This window comes from Carcharodon carcharias, chromosome 12, assembly GCF_017639515.1.
Source record: "Carcharodon carcharias isolate sCarCar2 chromosome 12, sCarCar2.pri, whole genome shotgun sequence".
NCBI classification, from domain to species: domain Eukaryota; kingdom Metazoa; phylum Chordata; class Chondrichthyes; order Lamniformes; family Lamnidae; genus Carcharodon; species Carcharodon carcharias.
The window spans coordinates 68837994-68856321 of record NC_054478.1 but is presented as its reverse complement, the minus strand read 5'-3'; the positions used below and the strand labels follow the sequence as shown (position 1 = coordinate 68856321).

General features: G+C 42.8%; 1 protein-coding gene across 1 annotated transcript in view; it reads left to right on the top strand.

The window, feature by feature from the left end:
* The window catches only part of gpd2 (glycerol-3-phosphate dehydrogenase 2 (mitochondrial)), a 190055-nt gene that overhangs the window by 74939 nt on the left and 96788 nt on the right, over positions 1-18328 (top strand). Inside the window, exon 3 of the mRNA XM_041201033.1 lies at positions 8699-8873. Within this exon, the coding sequence (XP_041056967.1) occupies positions 8699-8873 (175 nt within the window). The remainder of the gene's footprint in view (positions 1-8698; positions 8874-18328) is intronic.

The following is an 18328-nucleotide window of genomic DNA, read 5'->3' as shown; positions in this document are numbered from 1 at the left end:
TTGTCTCCCTCAGCAGTCTTGGACACAAAACATCTGGACCTGGAGATTTGTCCACTTCTAAGCCTGCCAACACCTCCAATACCTTGTCACTCCCTATATCAATTTGCTTAAGAACCATGCAGTCTCTCCCCGAGTTCGATACCTCCATCCTCATTCTCCTGGGTGAAGACAGATGTGAAATATTCTGCAATGGTGCCTGGATAGTCATCTCTGGTATGTCCCACGGTTTCATCTTTCTTCATTGGCATGCTGTCTGTTGTTGACATTTTTCATAACCGCATTGGTAACCGCTCAATTGCATGACTGTTATTGTACCTGTCTAATCTCAAACTGTGCTTGAGCCAGGGTCTTCTCCAGCATCACACTGGTAAGACCAAAGCCATAGTGTTTGGCTCCAACAAGAATTCCATGGCCACGGCCCGCCATCCGAACAGTCGGCAGGGAACACATGCCCGCTAACTCCAGCATCGTCGATGCCATTTCATGCTCTAACGAGCGTTGATTGGCAGAAACACCGGACCTCCGCCCATAATTGGAAGGAAGTCCCATTATGGATTGACCAGCAGCTTTCAAGTCATTCCAGGAACAGTGCTGCAATTGCCAGAAGAGGCACTGCAGTTAGCTGCCTGGAAGTAAGTGTTGGGGGAGAGGTAAATGGCAGGAGTCAAGGGAGGTTGGGTTGGTAGGAAAGGCCTGGGCGGCTGTGAGGGTGGTGATTGGGGTCTCGGGGAATAGGTGGGGAGGGAGGCAGGACTGGAGATCACTGGGCCCTAAGGGGAGGGCGCCCCCAGTCAGAAGGGGGCTTTTGTTGGGCTTCCCACCCTGGGCTGTCATCCACCCACCAGCCTAAAAATTAAGGCTGGGTGGGAAAAGGCCTTTAAGTGACCACTTAAAGGCCTTTACTGTGGCAAGGGTGGGATCCCCCATCTGAGGCTCTGTACGCCCCGGGGTAAAATCACGACCAGGTCGAGGCAAGTAGGAGCCTGGAGGGAACCCCATCCAAGCAATTTCACACTCCCCTCCCCACCTCAGAACCCGCTGTGGCGAGCATAAAATTCTGACCCATATATTTATACCTGATTCCATTTTCTCACTAGCTGTTCCCTCAAGTGGACCCTAATGGTGCGCAATTTCAGTGTGCTGCTTTGCCCCAAGTTGATTCAAACTCTGCATCCTTTCCATTATCGAGATCACTTAATTTCATTTCTAACATTGCCCATATATCATTCCTTTCACTGCTGAAACCTTATTCACACCTTTTGACATTGACTTCTTCAATGCTGTCCTCAGCAACTTCACAAGTTCCATCCTGTACGAAGTCAAATCTCATTGAAAACTCAGATGCTTGCATCCTATTACACGCTAATTCACACTCACCTAGCATATGCGAAACATCATTCACTCCAATACCCCAGCACAATGATTTGAATATCATCTTTATTTTGGAAACTCATGTGCTGCCTTGCCTCACCCTATCTCTGTGACCTCTAGAAGCCTTATACTTCAGCCCACATTCCCTGCTCTTCTGTTACCCAGCTCACAGTGCTCCATCATAAGCCTCCCCTTTGTATATTCTTCCCAAAGCCCTCAACCTTGCTACTCCTCCTTGCCTTCAAAAACAGCACCATACATTCTATTTTTGCAAGTACCTCCTTCTGAAGTGCTGTTGGGAATTTTGCTTCTTTGAAGGAGCTAAGTAAGTCCAATTTGTTGCAGGATCCGTTTGCTGTACGTTCACCACGTGGAGCAATTCTGGATAAGGGAAATATACATGCTTTTGAAATTTAGAAGTTTAACTGCATCAAAATACTTACCTTATTTACTACACGCTACTATTATGATTTTTTTTTCAGAATCTGCATTTCAATTAGTACATCATCAAAATTACCTTTATTCTGTTCCCAGGACAAAAGAGTGAAGTAGGAACAATGCCAAATGATACATTGTAATTATTAAAGGATCAAACACGTTCAAGGGTATTGCTGATAGTTTTCAATAAAGAAAGAATTGCTTTAAAATTTACTGAAAAAATGATGGGTCTGAATTTTTGGGGCTCCTTGAAGGTGGGACGGAGACAGGGAGTTTGTCCCCCGAAAAGTCTGCTGCCAGGCAGCATGTCAATTTCAAGGTGCCGATCCCGGCCTCAGCAGTAGGCACCAGGGTGGAACAGGAATCCTGCTCCCCTCCCTGTTGAGGCCACTTGGAACTAATTCAGAAGTTTGTTCAGAGCTTGTTGAAGGAGGAGGGTGGAATATTTAAAGGGGTGCACACATGGGTTTTAGAGGCTGTCAGTTCCTGAACGGGGCAGAAGAGCAGGAGTCAAGGCTGCCATTCACTGTAGGATGGCCACCTGTTTAGAAGAAAGGCTGCTGCAGGCTTTGGGGGCATGATGTCAGATTTTGGGCTGAGTGGTGATGAGGAGCAACAATCTTTGCAGGAGGGGGAAAACAATAAGCATCAGGAGGACATAGGAGAGGATAGAGAGGAGGAAGGCAACAAAGGACATACTCTCATCAGAGGATCTATCACTAAAGACTAAGATCCATGCCGTATGAGACTGCGATTCTCCAGGAAGATGATCACAGACCTCTGTGCCCTCTTCACCAAAGATTTTGCAGTATTGGTCACCATGTGCTGCCAGTAGCAATCATATTGAGGCCTTGAGCTCCTTTTGCTTCTGGCTCCTTCCAACAATCAGCTGCAGACGTTGGCGATGTCTTGGAAATGGCTATACACGATTGCATCTCACTGGTCAGTGAGGCCCTCTTTGTCAGAGCTGGATACCATATTTATTTGATGATGGATATGCCTCACAGGGACAGAGGACATTAGGTTCCACCTCCATCATTGGATTTCCTCAGGTGCAGGGCTTCCTCAGTTGCACCTGTATGGTCATCAAGGCACCTAATGACCAGTTAGTGAGAACCAAAAACAAGAAGGGTTTTCACTTCTTCAATGTCCAAATGGTCTATGACCAAGACTGCAACAAAAGTTTCCACCAAGTGTACTTACGCAACTACCCAACTCCTTCATCCCCCGCCAGTCCAGTCTGCCTCAGATCTTCACTCCAACACCCAAAGCGGATGGATGGATCTGAGGGGATAAGGGAAATCCCTTGAAGACATGGCTAATGACGTCTCTATAGGAGCCCAGAGATGATACACCCAATGCCACCTATTTAGTAGGACAACCATCAAGCAGGTCAATAGATTTCTGAAGATGTGGTGTTGGTGCCTGAAACAGTCGGACGGTGACCTCCAGGTGGAAGGCTTTGACATAAACTGCGTGGGGTGGAATTTTACGCCAGGGTGATTTTATGGTCCCGCCAAAGTCAGTGGACTTCTGAATGGCTCGCCGCATTTTATGGCCCTGTCCCCGCCATGATGGGGCTGTAAAATTCCACCCCATATCTCTCCATCAGGACAGCCAGCATCCTTAGTGATGGCTGTTGTATGAATCTAAATGAGTTCCATGCTTTGTCTGACTGCCCTCAGTTCTCACTCTCCTGGCTCTAAGAGTTCAGGAAACCTGCCTATAAGCTAATCAAGGGCTTCCTAGTGTGAAAATCTGAACTTTAATCAATTTGCCCCAGAGCCAGGCCTAAAAACAAACCCGACTCCTGTTTCCTGCTTCCACGGTGAAAAAATAGCCCATGGTATCTGATTTAAAGTTTTAAAATACAGAGCAATGAAACACCTACATGATTATTTCTTATCTTTTCTACTCTTATTAGTCCTTGGTAGTGTTTTACACTGTGGACATTGCCTTTCTCTGTGTGTCTTAATTCCATAAAAACTTGTTTTGCCACATTCTGGAATGATGAAGATGACTATATTATTGTACCTGAATTGTGGCCCCCCCACCCCCACCCCCCCACGCTAATAATTTTGCTTTTTACTTTTTTTTGTTCTGTGTGTCTGAATGAAATGTGGTATAATGAAGCCAAAAGTGGCAAGTTAGAGACTCTGGCCTTGGGGAGGAATGGTTGGGCGGGGTTATAGTGCCAGCTTGGAAGTGTGTACTCGGGGAGTCCCGGATGTGTAAACCAGGCCGATTTTAACAGTCGGGCCTCATTACCATTGTCATGACTCACTGGGGATAGTGCGCCCTGGGCCAGGATTTTCCCCCCGTTTGGAGGGGGGGAGTTGAAGTGCGGGCATGCAAGGGGCGCACCTCTGATTGGCGCCCCCAATTGGGGGCGTGCTGCCATTTCATGTGGGTGGGCCAATTGAGGCCGTTTGACCAAACCACCAGATTTCCCCAATTCTACCTAACTATTTAACTTCGGTTAACAGAATATGAGCACCAGGTTGTAAACTTTAATAAGTAAATAACTATTTGTTGAACAAACTGTTGTTAACCAGTGATAAAAGAAAGAAATATGAACTGCTAATTTCTAACTCTATCACCTAAACTCTACCCCTTCTTAAATCCCTGTACACACACATACAAGACACACACAAAAACATGGATTTTAAGGGTGGGATAAAACAGTTCAATAGCAACAACTCTGGAGCGCAGGATTCGATGAGTTGCTTTTGATTGATGTCTTCCAAATTCCTTTCAGTTCTTGTTGATGACATGAGGTAGTCTTCCAGCATTTTCCTCCTTTAGCTCACTGGTTCAGCGCTTGCCTTTCAATGTCTCTCACGATGATTTTCCCCTTTGCCTCCTGACAGGGGTTTTCAGAGAGAGCAGGTTATAGAGATATGGGGAGGAAAAAAGCCAGCTAGTTATTACTGTAGAATGACTGGAATCTTACACACACAGGAGAGAGGTTTTAGTCTTTTTCCTTTCAGGCTAGGAGCTACTCTGCTGCACTGCCCTCGCACAAACCCTGGTCACCTGGTCAGGAGCCAATTAAAATGTTGTTGCCAGGCAGCTCCCTTGGCCCAGGACTCCTTTCCTGTCTTTCATGCCACACTCTGTTCCAGGACTGCAACACTGTATATATCTCTCATCCTGTTCCAGTTCACATGTCTTTCAAACTGCAGCCATTGTAATTTTTATCTACAGTCCAACAGAAATAAAAAGATATGTTCTTTCCACCATAATGTCCAGATCCGTTACCTGGCCAGCAAGCAGATAAATCAGTATATCATGGGCACCTGTGGGATCAGTCCATGTACCCTGCTATGTGTGTTTCTCGATGCAATTGTGGGAGGAGCCAATTACAAGGGAGGTTCAGAGCTTCCCAGTGGGGCCCATTAGGTACCTGAACTCACTGCTCCCCTGCTCAGGCCTGCGACTAATATTGCAGATCAGATCCTGTTCGTGTCAGTGGGTCTCAGTCTGTTTTTAAACAAGGTGCTGCTGGCTTAGGGCTTGTGTTCAGCTTGCCTACTCCAGTGAGCTCAAGAGAGCAGATTGACATTGGGAAGGTGGCAATATCAGATAGGTAAATTGTTACCTTCATTTTAACTCATGTCTGTCCCCACCCCATATCTGGCCAGCTTTTCAGTTGGCAGTGGGAAATCTGTTAGTGAAATATTGATTACTATTACTTCATTAAATTCATTTTAATGTTCTTGAATTATTGTACAAGAAAGTAAATCTTGTCATTCTTTCATATTCAAATTTTGAATGTATACATCTGCACGGTTGTCAAATCAACAGCGACTTGTGCGCACAAGTTTATTCTTCGTTAACTTCATTGCAGTCTGGTGCATTTTCAAAGTACTGGAGACTTTAAAAAGAGAATATGATTTGAAACTAACCCCAATGAGAAAACAAATGAAATCCCTGTCTAATGTAATAATTTGCATGACGCCTTGCATTAAGCTGAAACTGTGATTACAGGACAACCTGGCTGTTAATTGTCTGCAGTCTTTAAATATGCACTTTTTTGGAAGTAGATGATAATTAATAGGTCTCGTTTACTGTTCAGCTCCAAATTACAAATGTCTTGATACTGTACCTTCAAGAATTTGCAAGTCTAATTGTGTTCCAGCAGGAGCAAAATTGATATAATCATTCAGTATGAGTTGTGTGTGCAGATTTGAATAAAACATTTAGTCATCATTAAACTTATTTCTTTCCCCTTGGAGTGAGAGATTTTGTGTAGGAAATTAACCAAAGTGAACTGATCATTAATATGGCTTTCCAACCCTCTTATTTTTTTTAATAATTATATGTACCTACATGTGAGAATTAACAAGCCTGCTGTAGAAAATACAAAACAATCATGGAATTTTCAGTCACACCTACATTTTCTAGCTTTCTTTAATCATCACTACTTTAATACAATGCCAATTGTTGATCAAGAGAAAATGATTTAAAATGATTGTTAAACTTAAAAGTAAATGACAGTGATTTGGCTTTAAAAATGTGACTGATTTAACATGGAAAGAAAATACCTAAGCATCAGTATCTTATTGTAAAGCATGGAGTTGCCATATTTGGGTAAGCTAGCATGTTCTCTATGGAGAAGGTTAAGTGCAGATTTGATAAATATGTTCAAAGTAATGAATGGCTCAGATAGTTCCTCTTAGTTTACTGTTTCCATGGACTGAAGGATTGGTAAGCAGAGGACACAGATTTAAAATGATAGGCAAAAGAACCAGAGGTGACACAATTAACTATTTTGAGGCTTCTTTTTTTCTTTCTGCAAATTGCTGTGATCTGAAGTGCATTGTTTGAAAGGGTAGTGGAAGCAGATTCAATTGTTACTTCAAATATTTATCCAATTTGCTTTTTATAGGGAAAAAATGCAGGGCAAGGGGGAAGAACAATCATGTAGGATTAGTTTAACAGATGTACCAAGGAGCTAATACTGGCATGATGAGCCAAATGGCTGCTTTTTGGGGTAGCGGGAGTGGGATGCAGCACACTAGCTGAAAGTACATTGACTTTTGGTGGGACTGGAAGATCCCGGCAATGGGCTGGGCTGGAAACCCCCACCAGGGGACCAACTCTTAGGAAATAAAATAAGGGACCTTGGAGGGTGCGGAGGTTCTGGTAAGAGCAGGGTTGGGATGCTCTTGAGATTGGGGATTTTCTTAATGATAACCTAATCAGAGAAAGACATAAGTAGAATACATAACTCTTCCAGATCGGCTGCTGTCCCATGGCTCCTTCTCCACTTTGTGGCCAACAGCAGGAGCTCATGTGCATGAAACAAAGGTACAGTCAGCAGCAAGAGGAGACTCCAGGCAGACTCCCACATCGCTGCCCAATAAATTCAGTAAACCTACAGTACAGGTGGCATCTTGGGAAGGCATATACGGGACACAGCTCAAGCGGCTAAATTACAGGATGATCCTGTAAAATACAGGATGGAGTCATCCTGTTCTGTCATGTTATCATTCCTTGATGAATTTCAAAATGTGTCATTATCCCAAGTATGAGCTTAGTGAGAAAATCTTTCATTACAAGCATTGCAGTATACCATTACAGTATTTGAGGATAAAATGCTGAAGTGTTAATTACATTGTTGGGGAGGGATAGGAACCTTTTTTATTTTATGTGATGTAATATAAATTTAACTTTTTACACCCCGCACTTTGCTAAATTTATAAATTAGAAAGGATCATGTTGGAAGTGATGTTCTCTTTTAAAAGTCATGTGCCATGTTACATTATCTTGGAATTTGCTGAGTGGGGACATTTCGTGGTATGCCTGGCTAGTTAGATTTTTTTCCCGCACCCTTAAGCTTCAACTTTCTTTTGTTCTGAAAGTGTGAGCTAGTAATGACACGTGAGGGCAAGAGGGCAGCAGGGACCATGGGGGATGACTGGATGAACCGTTTATCTCCGTAACCACTGAGTTAAAGCATTGAGAAATAATTGGAAGAAGCATCGAGCTGGAGGAGTCAATGTCAAAAATTGGGTAGAGGGAAAGAAATGGGGAGAAGAAGATTGGATTTGGACAGTGAAAAGAGACAGGAAGGAAAAGTAAGAAAAAAATTTAAATTAAAAATTTGATATTTCTAAAATCTCCAACTATAATTCACTACCTGAAAAAACAAGACTTCATTTTTAATTGATCACTTTCTGGGCTAGAGAGGTTGATTGGCAGTTATTAATAATGATCACATTGGTAAAAGAGTACTTACCCCATTAATTACTAGACTAAACTTTGTGTCGAATTTAATATGCAATTAATGTGCAAATGCAGCAACTTAATGATACTCATGGGGCGATTAAAGATGCCGTATTCACAAGGCTAACAGCAGAGCAATGTAAATCTTCCAGTTACTTGTGGCAATTTGTAACTCACAGGGTGTTTCTTCTTTTTCACAAATTGCTAGTAATTTGCAACATGATAATGCTGTGCATCGTTTGCATGCTTTTTAGTGGCAAATTCCAGCCCATTATTTCGTTTATGGTCAAAAGAACAATTGAACCAGCATGCTTCTCTGAATGATCTATAATTTATCTTATGGATGATATTGACTTGGGATTTGAGATAATTTCAGAGAGCATATCATTTAGTTAGCTGATTTACTTGGGTACCCTATCCTTATTGTTACATACAGCTGGGTACTTTGAAAATAATACCTGCTGTAAAATAAAATATGAAGTGGCTAATAAAAGCTATAAATATTGAATATAAAGTTGTAGTTCTGTTAATGAACATGCTTCATATCTGCTGAAAGAATCTTGTCAAAAGTGTGCTCTCATCTCAATATCTTTAATTGGGCATAAGTAGAAAATTCACTGAAGCCTTACTTCATTGTTGCTCCATTTTAATTGCATAGGCCCGTCTTTCTTATGTTCAAGCATCAGAACAGCTGAACCAGAATTATGATCAAAATAAACTCCCATCAAGAAAAGCTCAACTGTACACCTTACAGACAACTAAGGAATTTGATGTCCTTATTGTTGGGGGCGGGGCAACAGGATCTGGCTGTGCTCTAGATGCTGTTACTAGGGGTAAGTAACTTCTAATTTTAAAAGTTTGCATTTATTTTGTGTGTTAATGTGTCTATAATGCTCTCTCATACATTGACTTATAATCTAGCAGTTTGAGTGTAGTTGACAACCATGTATATATCTATATTATATATATATATATATATATATATACATGTGTCCATGTACTGTCTTTCCCTTCCACGCTGTCTTAGTAGGTAATATATGGTTTGATTTTTGTATTCAAAATTTTGTCAGGATTTTTGATACATTTCTCACTTATATTTGTAATGGTTTTAACTGCAGTCTGCACGTAAAATCAACTGTTCAGTGATACTGGCTGTAAAATTGTACCGCTGATATGAACTAAATAGTCAAATCTGAACTTGAAAGAAAGAAAGAAAGACTTGCATTTATAAGTGCCTTTCATAACCTCAGGATGTCCAAAAGCATTTTACAGCCAATTAAGCATATTTGATGTGTAGTCACTATTGACTACATTCCTCTGAATTTACAGCATTTTAAAAATAGTAAGTAATCTTTATTACTGAGTTGGCTCTTCTGGGGTTCAATGTACTTTCTTTGTGCTTGTGATTGGAGCCACGTAATGACAATGATATATGTATTATATTTTGTTTTACAAAATGCCACTCTGCCCATTTCAGCTCTGTGCTCTTGCTTTTACTTTGATTACAAAATTGTCAGAAGACCAACAATAGGCCAGTTGGGTGTTTAAATGAAAGTTTTGCTCCATCAGTTTAAAAACTGCATTTGTGTGTCCTTGCCCCTGTTCACTGTGCCATGCAGTTCCATGTAATGATTGAATAAAAAAGGGTTTTCATGGAATCTGATTTTAAATAATTTTGACAAAACAAAACATTTTCAGTACAGGAACAAACTATATTTGAAATATGTTAATGAAATGTTTTAATATGGCTTGTGGAAAGATGTTAGGCCAGAAGCATTCATCAGACCAGGAAAGCTCCCTCTTAAAAGAAATGTGTTGTCCAGTTTGAACATAACATAAGAAATAGCAGGAGTTGGCCATTCAGCCCCTGAAGCCTACCCTGCCATTCAATAAGATCATGGCTGAACTGCTCCATCCCATAGAAACCCTCATCAGCACAAGCAGTAATATATGTTTGTTCAATCACTTCTTATCCTATTACTTAATTGGATATATTAGCTTAGAAATTGAATTGTACCTTTAAGCATCATTGATTTGGCTATTGATTAACCACCCAAATAAAGACTACAGCATAAATATTGTAAAGGAGTCCTCAATCAGGAATTAGGCCCAATTTGCATATGTGGAGGGCTTGCTGCCTGTTACAAGTGGACACCCTGGATGCGTACGGAATCATCCTAAAAAATATGGCAAATGATTCACTTCTGTTGCAGAATGAATGTATGGACTCTGCCCGCTATATTGGACTCACAGGAGCTTGTTTTACCCAATCCACAGCTCAATCTAAATGCCATTTGCGCTGAACTTCCCTCTAGGTTTTTGGTGAATTAGAGACAAGCCCACTGATTCTCTCACATTCATGTGGTCCATCTCCAGTACTTCCCTTCCCTTCCTTGACTTCTCTATTTCTGGGGATAGACTGTCTACCAATATTCATTACTAGCCCACCGCCTCTCACAGCTACCTTGACTACACCTATTCACAGCCTGCTTCCTGTAGGGATAGTTTCTCTGTCTCCATTGCATCTGTTCTGATGATGCTACCTTCCACAACGGCGCTTCCGACATGTCTTCCTTTTCCCTCGGCCAAGGATTCTCCCTCCCTGTGGTTGACAAGGCCCTCAACCGTGTCTGACCCATTTCTCGCACTTCTGCCCTCACCCTCTCCCTTCCCTCCTAGAACCACAGTAGGGTTCCCCTTGTCCTCACTTTGCACCTCACCAGCTTCCGTATTCAAAGGATTATCCTCTATCATTTCCACCAACTCCAGCATGATGCCACCACCAAGCACATTTTCCCCTCCCCTCCCCTGTCAGCATTCCGAAGTGACCGTTCCGTGCATGCCACCTGTATTCCCTGCTGACAATGTGGTCTTCTCTACATTCTCTACATTGGGAGCCAAACACTGACTGGGTGACCGCTTTGTGAAACATCCTCGCTCAGTCTGCATGTATGACCCCCGATTTTCCAGTCACTTGCCATTTCAGTTCACCATCTTGTCTCATACTCATATTTCCGACTTCGACATGAAAGCAAGAACATAAGAACTAGGAGCAGGAATAGGCAATTCAGCCCCTTGAGCCTGCCCCGCCATTCAATATGATCACGGCTGATCTCATTTTGGCCTCAGCTCCAATTTCCCGCCCTGTCCCCATAACCTTTTAACCCTTTCTTAATTAAAAATCGGTCTATCTCCTCCTTAAATTTATTCAGCGTCCCGGCATCCACTGCACACTGAGATAGTGAATTCCACAGATTCACTACCTTTTGAGAAAAGTAATTCCTCCTCATCTCTGAATTAAATCTACCACCCCTTAGCCTAAAACTATGGACTCTCGTTCTAGAATGCCCCACAAGGGGAAACATCTGCTCCACGTCTACTTTGTCTATCCCCTTTAGCATCTTATATACCTCAATTAGATTTCCTCTCATCCTTCTAAACTCTAGCGAGGAAAGGCCTAAACTGCTCAATCTTTTCTCATAAGACAAGCCCCGCATCTCTGGCACCATTCTAGTGAACCTCCTCTGAACCGCCTCCAATGCAACTACATCCTTCCTCAAGTAAGGAGACCAAAATTGTGCACAGTACTCCAGGTGCGGTCTCACCAATGCCTTGTACGGTTGCAACAACACTTCCCTATTTTTATGCTCTATTCCTTTAGCAATAAATGCCAAAATTCCATTTGCCTTCCTTATTACCTGCTGTACCTGCATACTAGCTTTCAGTGATTCATGCACGAGATCACCCAGATCCCTCTGCACTGAAGCATTCTGAAGTTGCTCTCCATTTAAATAATAAGTCATCTTTTTATTCTTCCGACCAATACGGACAACCTCACACTTACCCACGTTAAACTTCATCTGCCAAATTTTGGCCCATTCACCTAACCTATCCATATCCATTTGTAAATTTCTTATTTCTTCATTGCAGCTTACTTTCCTGCCTATTTTGGTGTCATCTGCAAATTTAGCTATAGTACCTGGCTATCCCTGAATCCAAGTCATTAATATAAATTGTAAATAGTTGGGGCCCAAGGATCGAACCCTATGGCGTCCCGCTAGTTACAGCTTGCCATCCAGAAAAAGACCCATTTATCCCAACTCTTTGCTTTCTGTTGGTTAGCCAATCCTCTATCCAAGCTAATATATTACCCCAACTCCGTGTGATCTTATTTTGTATATTAATCTTTTGTGCGGCACCTTATCAAAGGCCTTCTGGAAGTCCAGATATACTACAAGCACAGATCCCCATTATCCACTTTGCTTGTCACATCTTCAAAGAACTTCAAACTTGTTTTACTCTTCATAAAACCATGCTGACTTTGATTGATTGCATTTTGACTTTCCAAATGCCCTATTTCTACTTCCTTAATAATGGATTCCAACAATTTCCCAACAACAGACATTAAACTAACTGGTCGATAGTTTCCTACTTTCTGCCTCGCCCTTTTTTGAATAAGGACATTATATTAACATTTTTCCAATCCACTGGAACCTTTCCAGAATCCAGGGAATTTTGGAATATTATAGCCAATGCATCCACTATCTCCATTGCCACTTCCTTTAAGATCCTGGGATGTGGGCCATCAGGTCCTGGGGACTTGTCACTCTTTAATCCCAATAGTGTGCTCAGTACTTTTTCCCTAGTGATAGTGATTATTCTAAGTTCCTCCTTCTCTATATCCTCTGCACTACCTGTTACTATTGGGTGGTACTAGTATCCTCCACCGTGAAAACTGAGGCAAAATATTGATTAAGTGTCTCTGCTATTTCTGCGTTCTCCACTATTAACTCCCCAGTCTCATCCTTCAAGGGACCAAAATTCACTTTAGCTACTCTCTTTCCTTTTATAAACTTGTAGAAGCTTTTGCTATCAGTTTTTACATTTTGCGCTAGTTTTCTTTAATAATTTACCTATGCTTTTTCTACTTTTTTTTTAGTAACCTTTTGTTGATCTTTAAAAGTTTCCCAATCTTCCAGCCTGCCACTAACCTTTGCAATTTAGTTTTTGCCTTTAGTTATCTTTAACTTCCTTGCTTAGCCATGGATACTTTCTCCCCCTCTTACCATCTTTCTTCCTCTTTGGAATATATTTTACTTGGGAGGAATTGAATATCTCCTTAAATATCTGCTATTGTTCATTAACTGTCCTTCCTTGTAGTCTTCCTGCCCAGTCTACTAGGGCCAAATCTGCCCTTGTGCCTATGCAGTTACCTTTGTTTAACTCTAGAACACTAGTGTGGGATTCAAGTTTCTCGCTCTCAAACTGACCTTGACATTCTAGCATGCTATGATTACTCTTCCCTAGAGGATCTCTTACTATGAGATCATTAATTAATCCCATCTCATTACACAAAACCAAATCCTGAATAGCCTGCTCCCTGCTTGGTTCCACAACAGATTGCTCCAATAAACAATCTCTAATACACTCTATGAACTCTCCCTCGAGACTACCCTTGCCAATTTGATTAGTCCAGCCTATATGCATATTAAAATCACCCATGATTATTGCCTTGCTTTTCTTATATGCTCCCAGTATTTCCTGGTTTATACTGTGCCCTGCTGCTAAACTACTGTTTGGGGACCTATAGATTACTCCCACCAGGGATTTCTTTCCCTTGCTATTTCTTATTTCTAGCCAGACTGACTCAACGTCTTGCTCTCCAGTGCCTACATCATTCCTCACTATAGCACTGATCTCTCCCTTTACTAACAAAGCTACATCGCTTTTCTTTTTCCTTCCTGCCTATTCTTCCGAAATACTGAGTACCCTTGGATATTCAACTCCCAAACCTGTTCTCCCTGTAACTACGTCTCAGTAATCGTCACCTATTTATCTCTATTTGCGCTGTTAATTCATTAGTTTTATTCTAAATGTGCATTCAGATACAAAGCCTTTAAGTTTGCCTGATTGTCAATTTTCCCTACTTTTATATGATTCTTTGGTGCAATGTGGCGTTCACACACTCTGTCCCTTCGTTTCATTTTTTGGTAACAATCAGCCTCATCATTAACCTGCACTCTTCCCCTCTCCTTAAACTTTGATATTTTATATTTCCATGCAACTGAACTCCCCCCCCCCCCCCCCCCCCCCCCCCCCCCCCACTGTTTAGTTTAAAGCCCTATCTACAACGCTAGTTATGCGATTCGCCAGGTCCCAGTATGATTCAAGTGGAGCCCGTCCAAACGGAATAGCTCCCTCTTTCCCAAGTACTGGTGCCAATGTCCCATGAATTCGAGCCCATTTATTCCACACCAATCTTTGAGCCATGAATTTACCTCTTTAATCTTATTGACCCTGTGCCAATTAGCTCGTGGCTCAGGTTGTAATCCGGAGAATATTACCATTTTGGTTCAGCTTTTTAATTTAGCCCCTAGCTGTTCATATTCCCTCAGCAGAACCTCTTTCCTCATTCTACCTATATCGTTGGTAGCTACGTGGACCATGACAACTGGATCTTTCCCCTCCCATTCCAAGTTCCTCTGCAGCCCAGATGAGATACCCTTAAATCTGGCACCAGTTAGGCAACACAGCCTTCAGGACTCTCGATCCTGGCTACAGAGAACAGTATCTATTTCCCTAACTATACTATCCCCGATTACAACTACATTTCTCTTTTCTCCCCCCACTTGAATGGCTCCCTGTACCACGGTGCTATGGTCAGTTTGCTCATTCTCCCCACAGTCCCCATTCTCGTCCTCACAGGGAGCAAGAATCTCAAACCTGTTGGATAAGGGCAAGGGCTGAGGCTTCTGCAGTGCTACTTCCTGAATCCCTCTACCTGCCTCACTCATAGTCACACCCTCCTGTCCCTGACCACTGGCCAAATTTAAGTTAGTTAATCTAAAGGGTGTGACTGACTCCTGAAACACAGCATCCAGGTAACTATCCCCCTCCCTGATGTCTCGCAGTGTCCGAAGCTCAGACTCCAGCTCCTCAACTCTGAGCCGGAGTTCCTCGAGCAACCAACATTTGCTACAAACGTGGTCATTAGGAACCACATTGGAGCCCACCAGCTCCCACATCATGCAGCCACAACACATCGCCTGGCCCTGCCTCTCTATTTTATTTAATTAGCTTTTCAACTTGTTTTTAAATTTCTACTGGTCTTTAGTTTATCAATCTGTAAAATATTTCTCCTAATTACCTTTAATCTGAAAGCAAGTTAGAGTAGATATTCAAAATACACTTTTGAAAATCAACTGGAACTTGCTCTCTCTGCTGAGTTGAAGCTGAAGTGTTAGGCCTCCGATCCTGGGCCCCAGTAGTCACCTTTAATCTGAAATCAACTTAGAACAGGTAGTTCAAACTAGCAGTTACTTACCAACCAATGAACTTATGGTTTTCCTGTGATGTCACTTTATTTTTCACTCGGTGACAGTGACTGCAGAGGACACTCTTCCCAGACTGCTTCCCGGCGACGGTGACTGCAGAGGACACTCTCCCCAGACTGCTTCACAGCGATGGTGACTGCAGAGGACACTCTTCCCAGATATAAGCTGAAGGAACAGCACCTCATCTTCTCATTAGGCACTTTACAGCCTTCTGGACTAATCATTGAGTTCAACAATTTCAGACCATCAATCTGTTTTCCATTTTGAATTCTCTTCCCCCAAGTGCCAGCCCAAATCTTGTTCTCAGGTTTTTGCTTTCAGACAGTGCAAATCTTTATTCTGCCATTAACACATCTTGCTATTTTGCTTTCAGACAGTGCTGAACTTTATTCTGCCATTAACACCTACTCTGGACCAATGCTTTGTGTCTTTAATGCTATCATTACATTGTGTTCCATGACATCTTTGTCATTTAATGTCCCCCGCCCTCTAACCCACCCCTGACTTTTTCTTTCGCTCCACTTGACCCAACCTCTTTTGTCAGTATGAAACCTATCATATACCTACCTCTCTTTGGTTCTGGAAATGAATTGTATTGGGCTCAGTTTCTCTCTCCATGGATGTTGCCAGACCAGGTGAGTTTTTCCAGCACTTCCTGTTTTTATTTCAGATCTTCAGCATTCACAGTATTTTGCTTTTATTTTAATGTTTATTGGACAAATGGGAGCAGAAATTTAAGTTTGATTCATTCTTGTTATGGTGGTATTTATTTTAGGGAAAAGGATTAATTCTTGTACCAGCTCCCTAACATCAAAAAAGAAGGTAGGAAAGGCAAGTTAAAATAGTTTTGCAGAATTTCCACCAGTTCAACCGTTGGTGCTCCCAGCACACTATGCAGTGTATACAGTGTGTGATGGAAATGGGGCCCAGCAAACTGGACTCCTTGGAAAGGGCCAATTCTTTTCAAATGCTTCTTTGGGTGGACCACCCTGGCTAGTGGGTGGTCAGATTTACATGCTGTCATCCACCTCCAGTCATTGGGTTCTACAGTTATACATGTTATTTAAATGGCCATGGGAATTCCCACATGGTCATAGGCACATGGGCCTAGTAGACTGAAGTGTTGTGGTAATTCAGGATCATGCATTTTTACAGTCAATTGAAATAAAGCAACCTCCTAAAGTGATATAAATTTAAATAAAATATAACTGGACCTACTTTGTATATATTACGATGTATAAAGGTTTATGTACTTCTCTCCTTTAACATAAAATGTAAAAAAATCTTAACCCCATTAAAGGATATTTGAAGGATCATTATAGTTTTGCTTCCTCCTTCTTGCCTCTTCCAACTGTAGAGGTGTTCACACTCATGTGCTGGATTTTACAGTGGTGGGGGGGGTGGACTGTTCTTCCCTCACTGAAGGAAAGTCGACCAGCAGCCAACATGCCGGAAAGAAGCCTGCCCTGCACCCATAACATGCTGGGGGTGGGCTAAACTAGCTGAGAGCGGGACTTCTGCCCCTAGGTGGGAGGAGGTCCCGCCCTCAAGAGCTGCTGGCTAATCTAATTGGCCAGCAGCTCCAGCATTCCCGGCTGCACCGCTGCTCAGTAGTGGGTGCTGCCGGGACTGCAAGAAGAAGCATGAAGGAGCGAGGTGGCTGTCCCCGAAAAGTAAGTCCCAGATTTAGGGCAGGAAGGGATATGAAAGCCCAGGGAGGAGAGAGAAGCGGTTGGGTATAGGGCTCGGGTTTTGGAGGGTAGGCAACAAGGGAGGAAGCTGGAGGTGACATCTTGCGGGGGGGAGTTGCCCTTGATGCACACAGGGTAGCCCCCCCTCCCCTGAAAGAGGTGCTCCCGCTTCCTTCTTGCTGCTTTTCACCTAGACCACAAAAAATGGCCTTCCCAGTCCCACCTGGCCTGGCCAAGCATATTATGGTGTGTTCAGAATATTATCCTGGTCAGTAGGCTTGCTAACAAGTCGAATTGACCTTTAGTTATTCATTTAAATATGGCAGATGAGCTGCTGATTTCAGCACCCATCCACCTACCCTGTCATGGGGGTCAGCTTAGGGATGGACAAGAAGGTGGGGGGGCTCGCTAGCCACCCAATGTATTTTATGTGCCCCCCTCAATGCCAAATACATGCCTCGTGGGGGCTGTAAAATCCAGCCTATTAAGGAGCTCCTCAACCAGTAGGGCATCAGTGAACTGTATCAAAAGTCGTGCAACAGGGTGTTTTTCTTTCACTATTGTTACGATCTCAGTTACGATTTCAAGAGAAATTTGAACTCCCAGTTAATACCTGAAAGCACTATACCACAGGATTTGAATTTTAAGCAAAATGCTTTATTGTACAAGAATTAAACAAAGGAAGTACTACTACCTTAACACTATATTTCGTAAAGCCTTATTATTTAAACAAAAAATTCTTAATCTGATTGGCTGACAACTGAGCAGTCCCAGCAGACCTCAGTCATGGCTGCTACTGGGACTACAAGCAGTGTAAGGAGAAGATCCACGAATACTAGACTTACAGGTTGGGGAGGGCTCAGGGACCCTGGCTGGGGGAGGAATTTGGGGGGGGGGGTCAGGTTCAGGAGGCTAGGGGGCGAGGCACAAAGTGGGGGATACTATCTTTGGGGTGGTGCCCTTGACGGGCAGAATGTATCCCTCAAAGGAGTTACCCCATTCTGACCTTTTAGCCCAAAGTCATGAAAGAGAGGATGGCCTCCTCCATTCCACCTTCCACAGCCGCATATATTATTGTTGCCAAGGTGGAAACAGGCCCTAAACTGGCCATTAATTGTCCAGTTAAGTACCTCAATAGTCCTAAGGGTGTTGGGCTGGCTGGCGCCTTACTTATGGACGACAGTTTGGGGGTGGGTGGAAAGGCGGTGGGCTAGCCACCCATCCTATTTTACATGGCATTCCACCTGCAAGAACGCCAGTGTT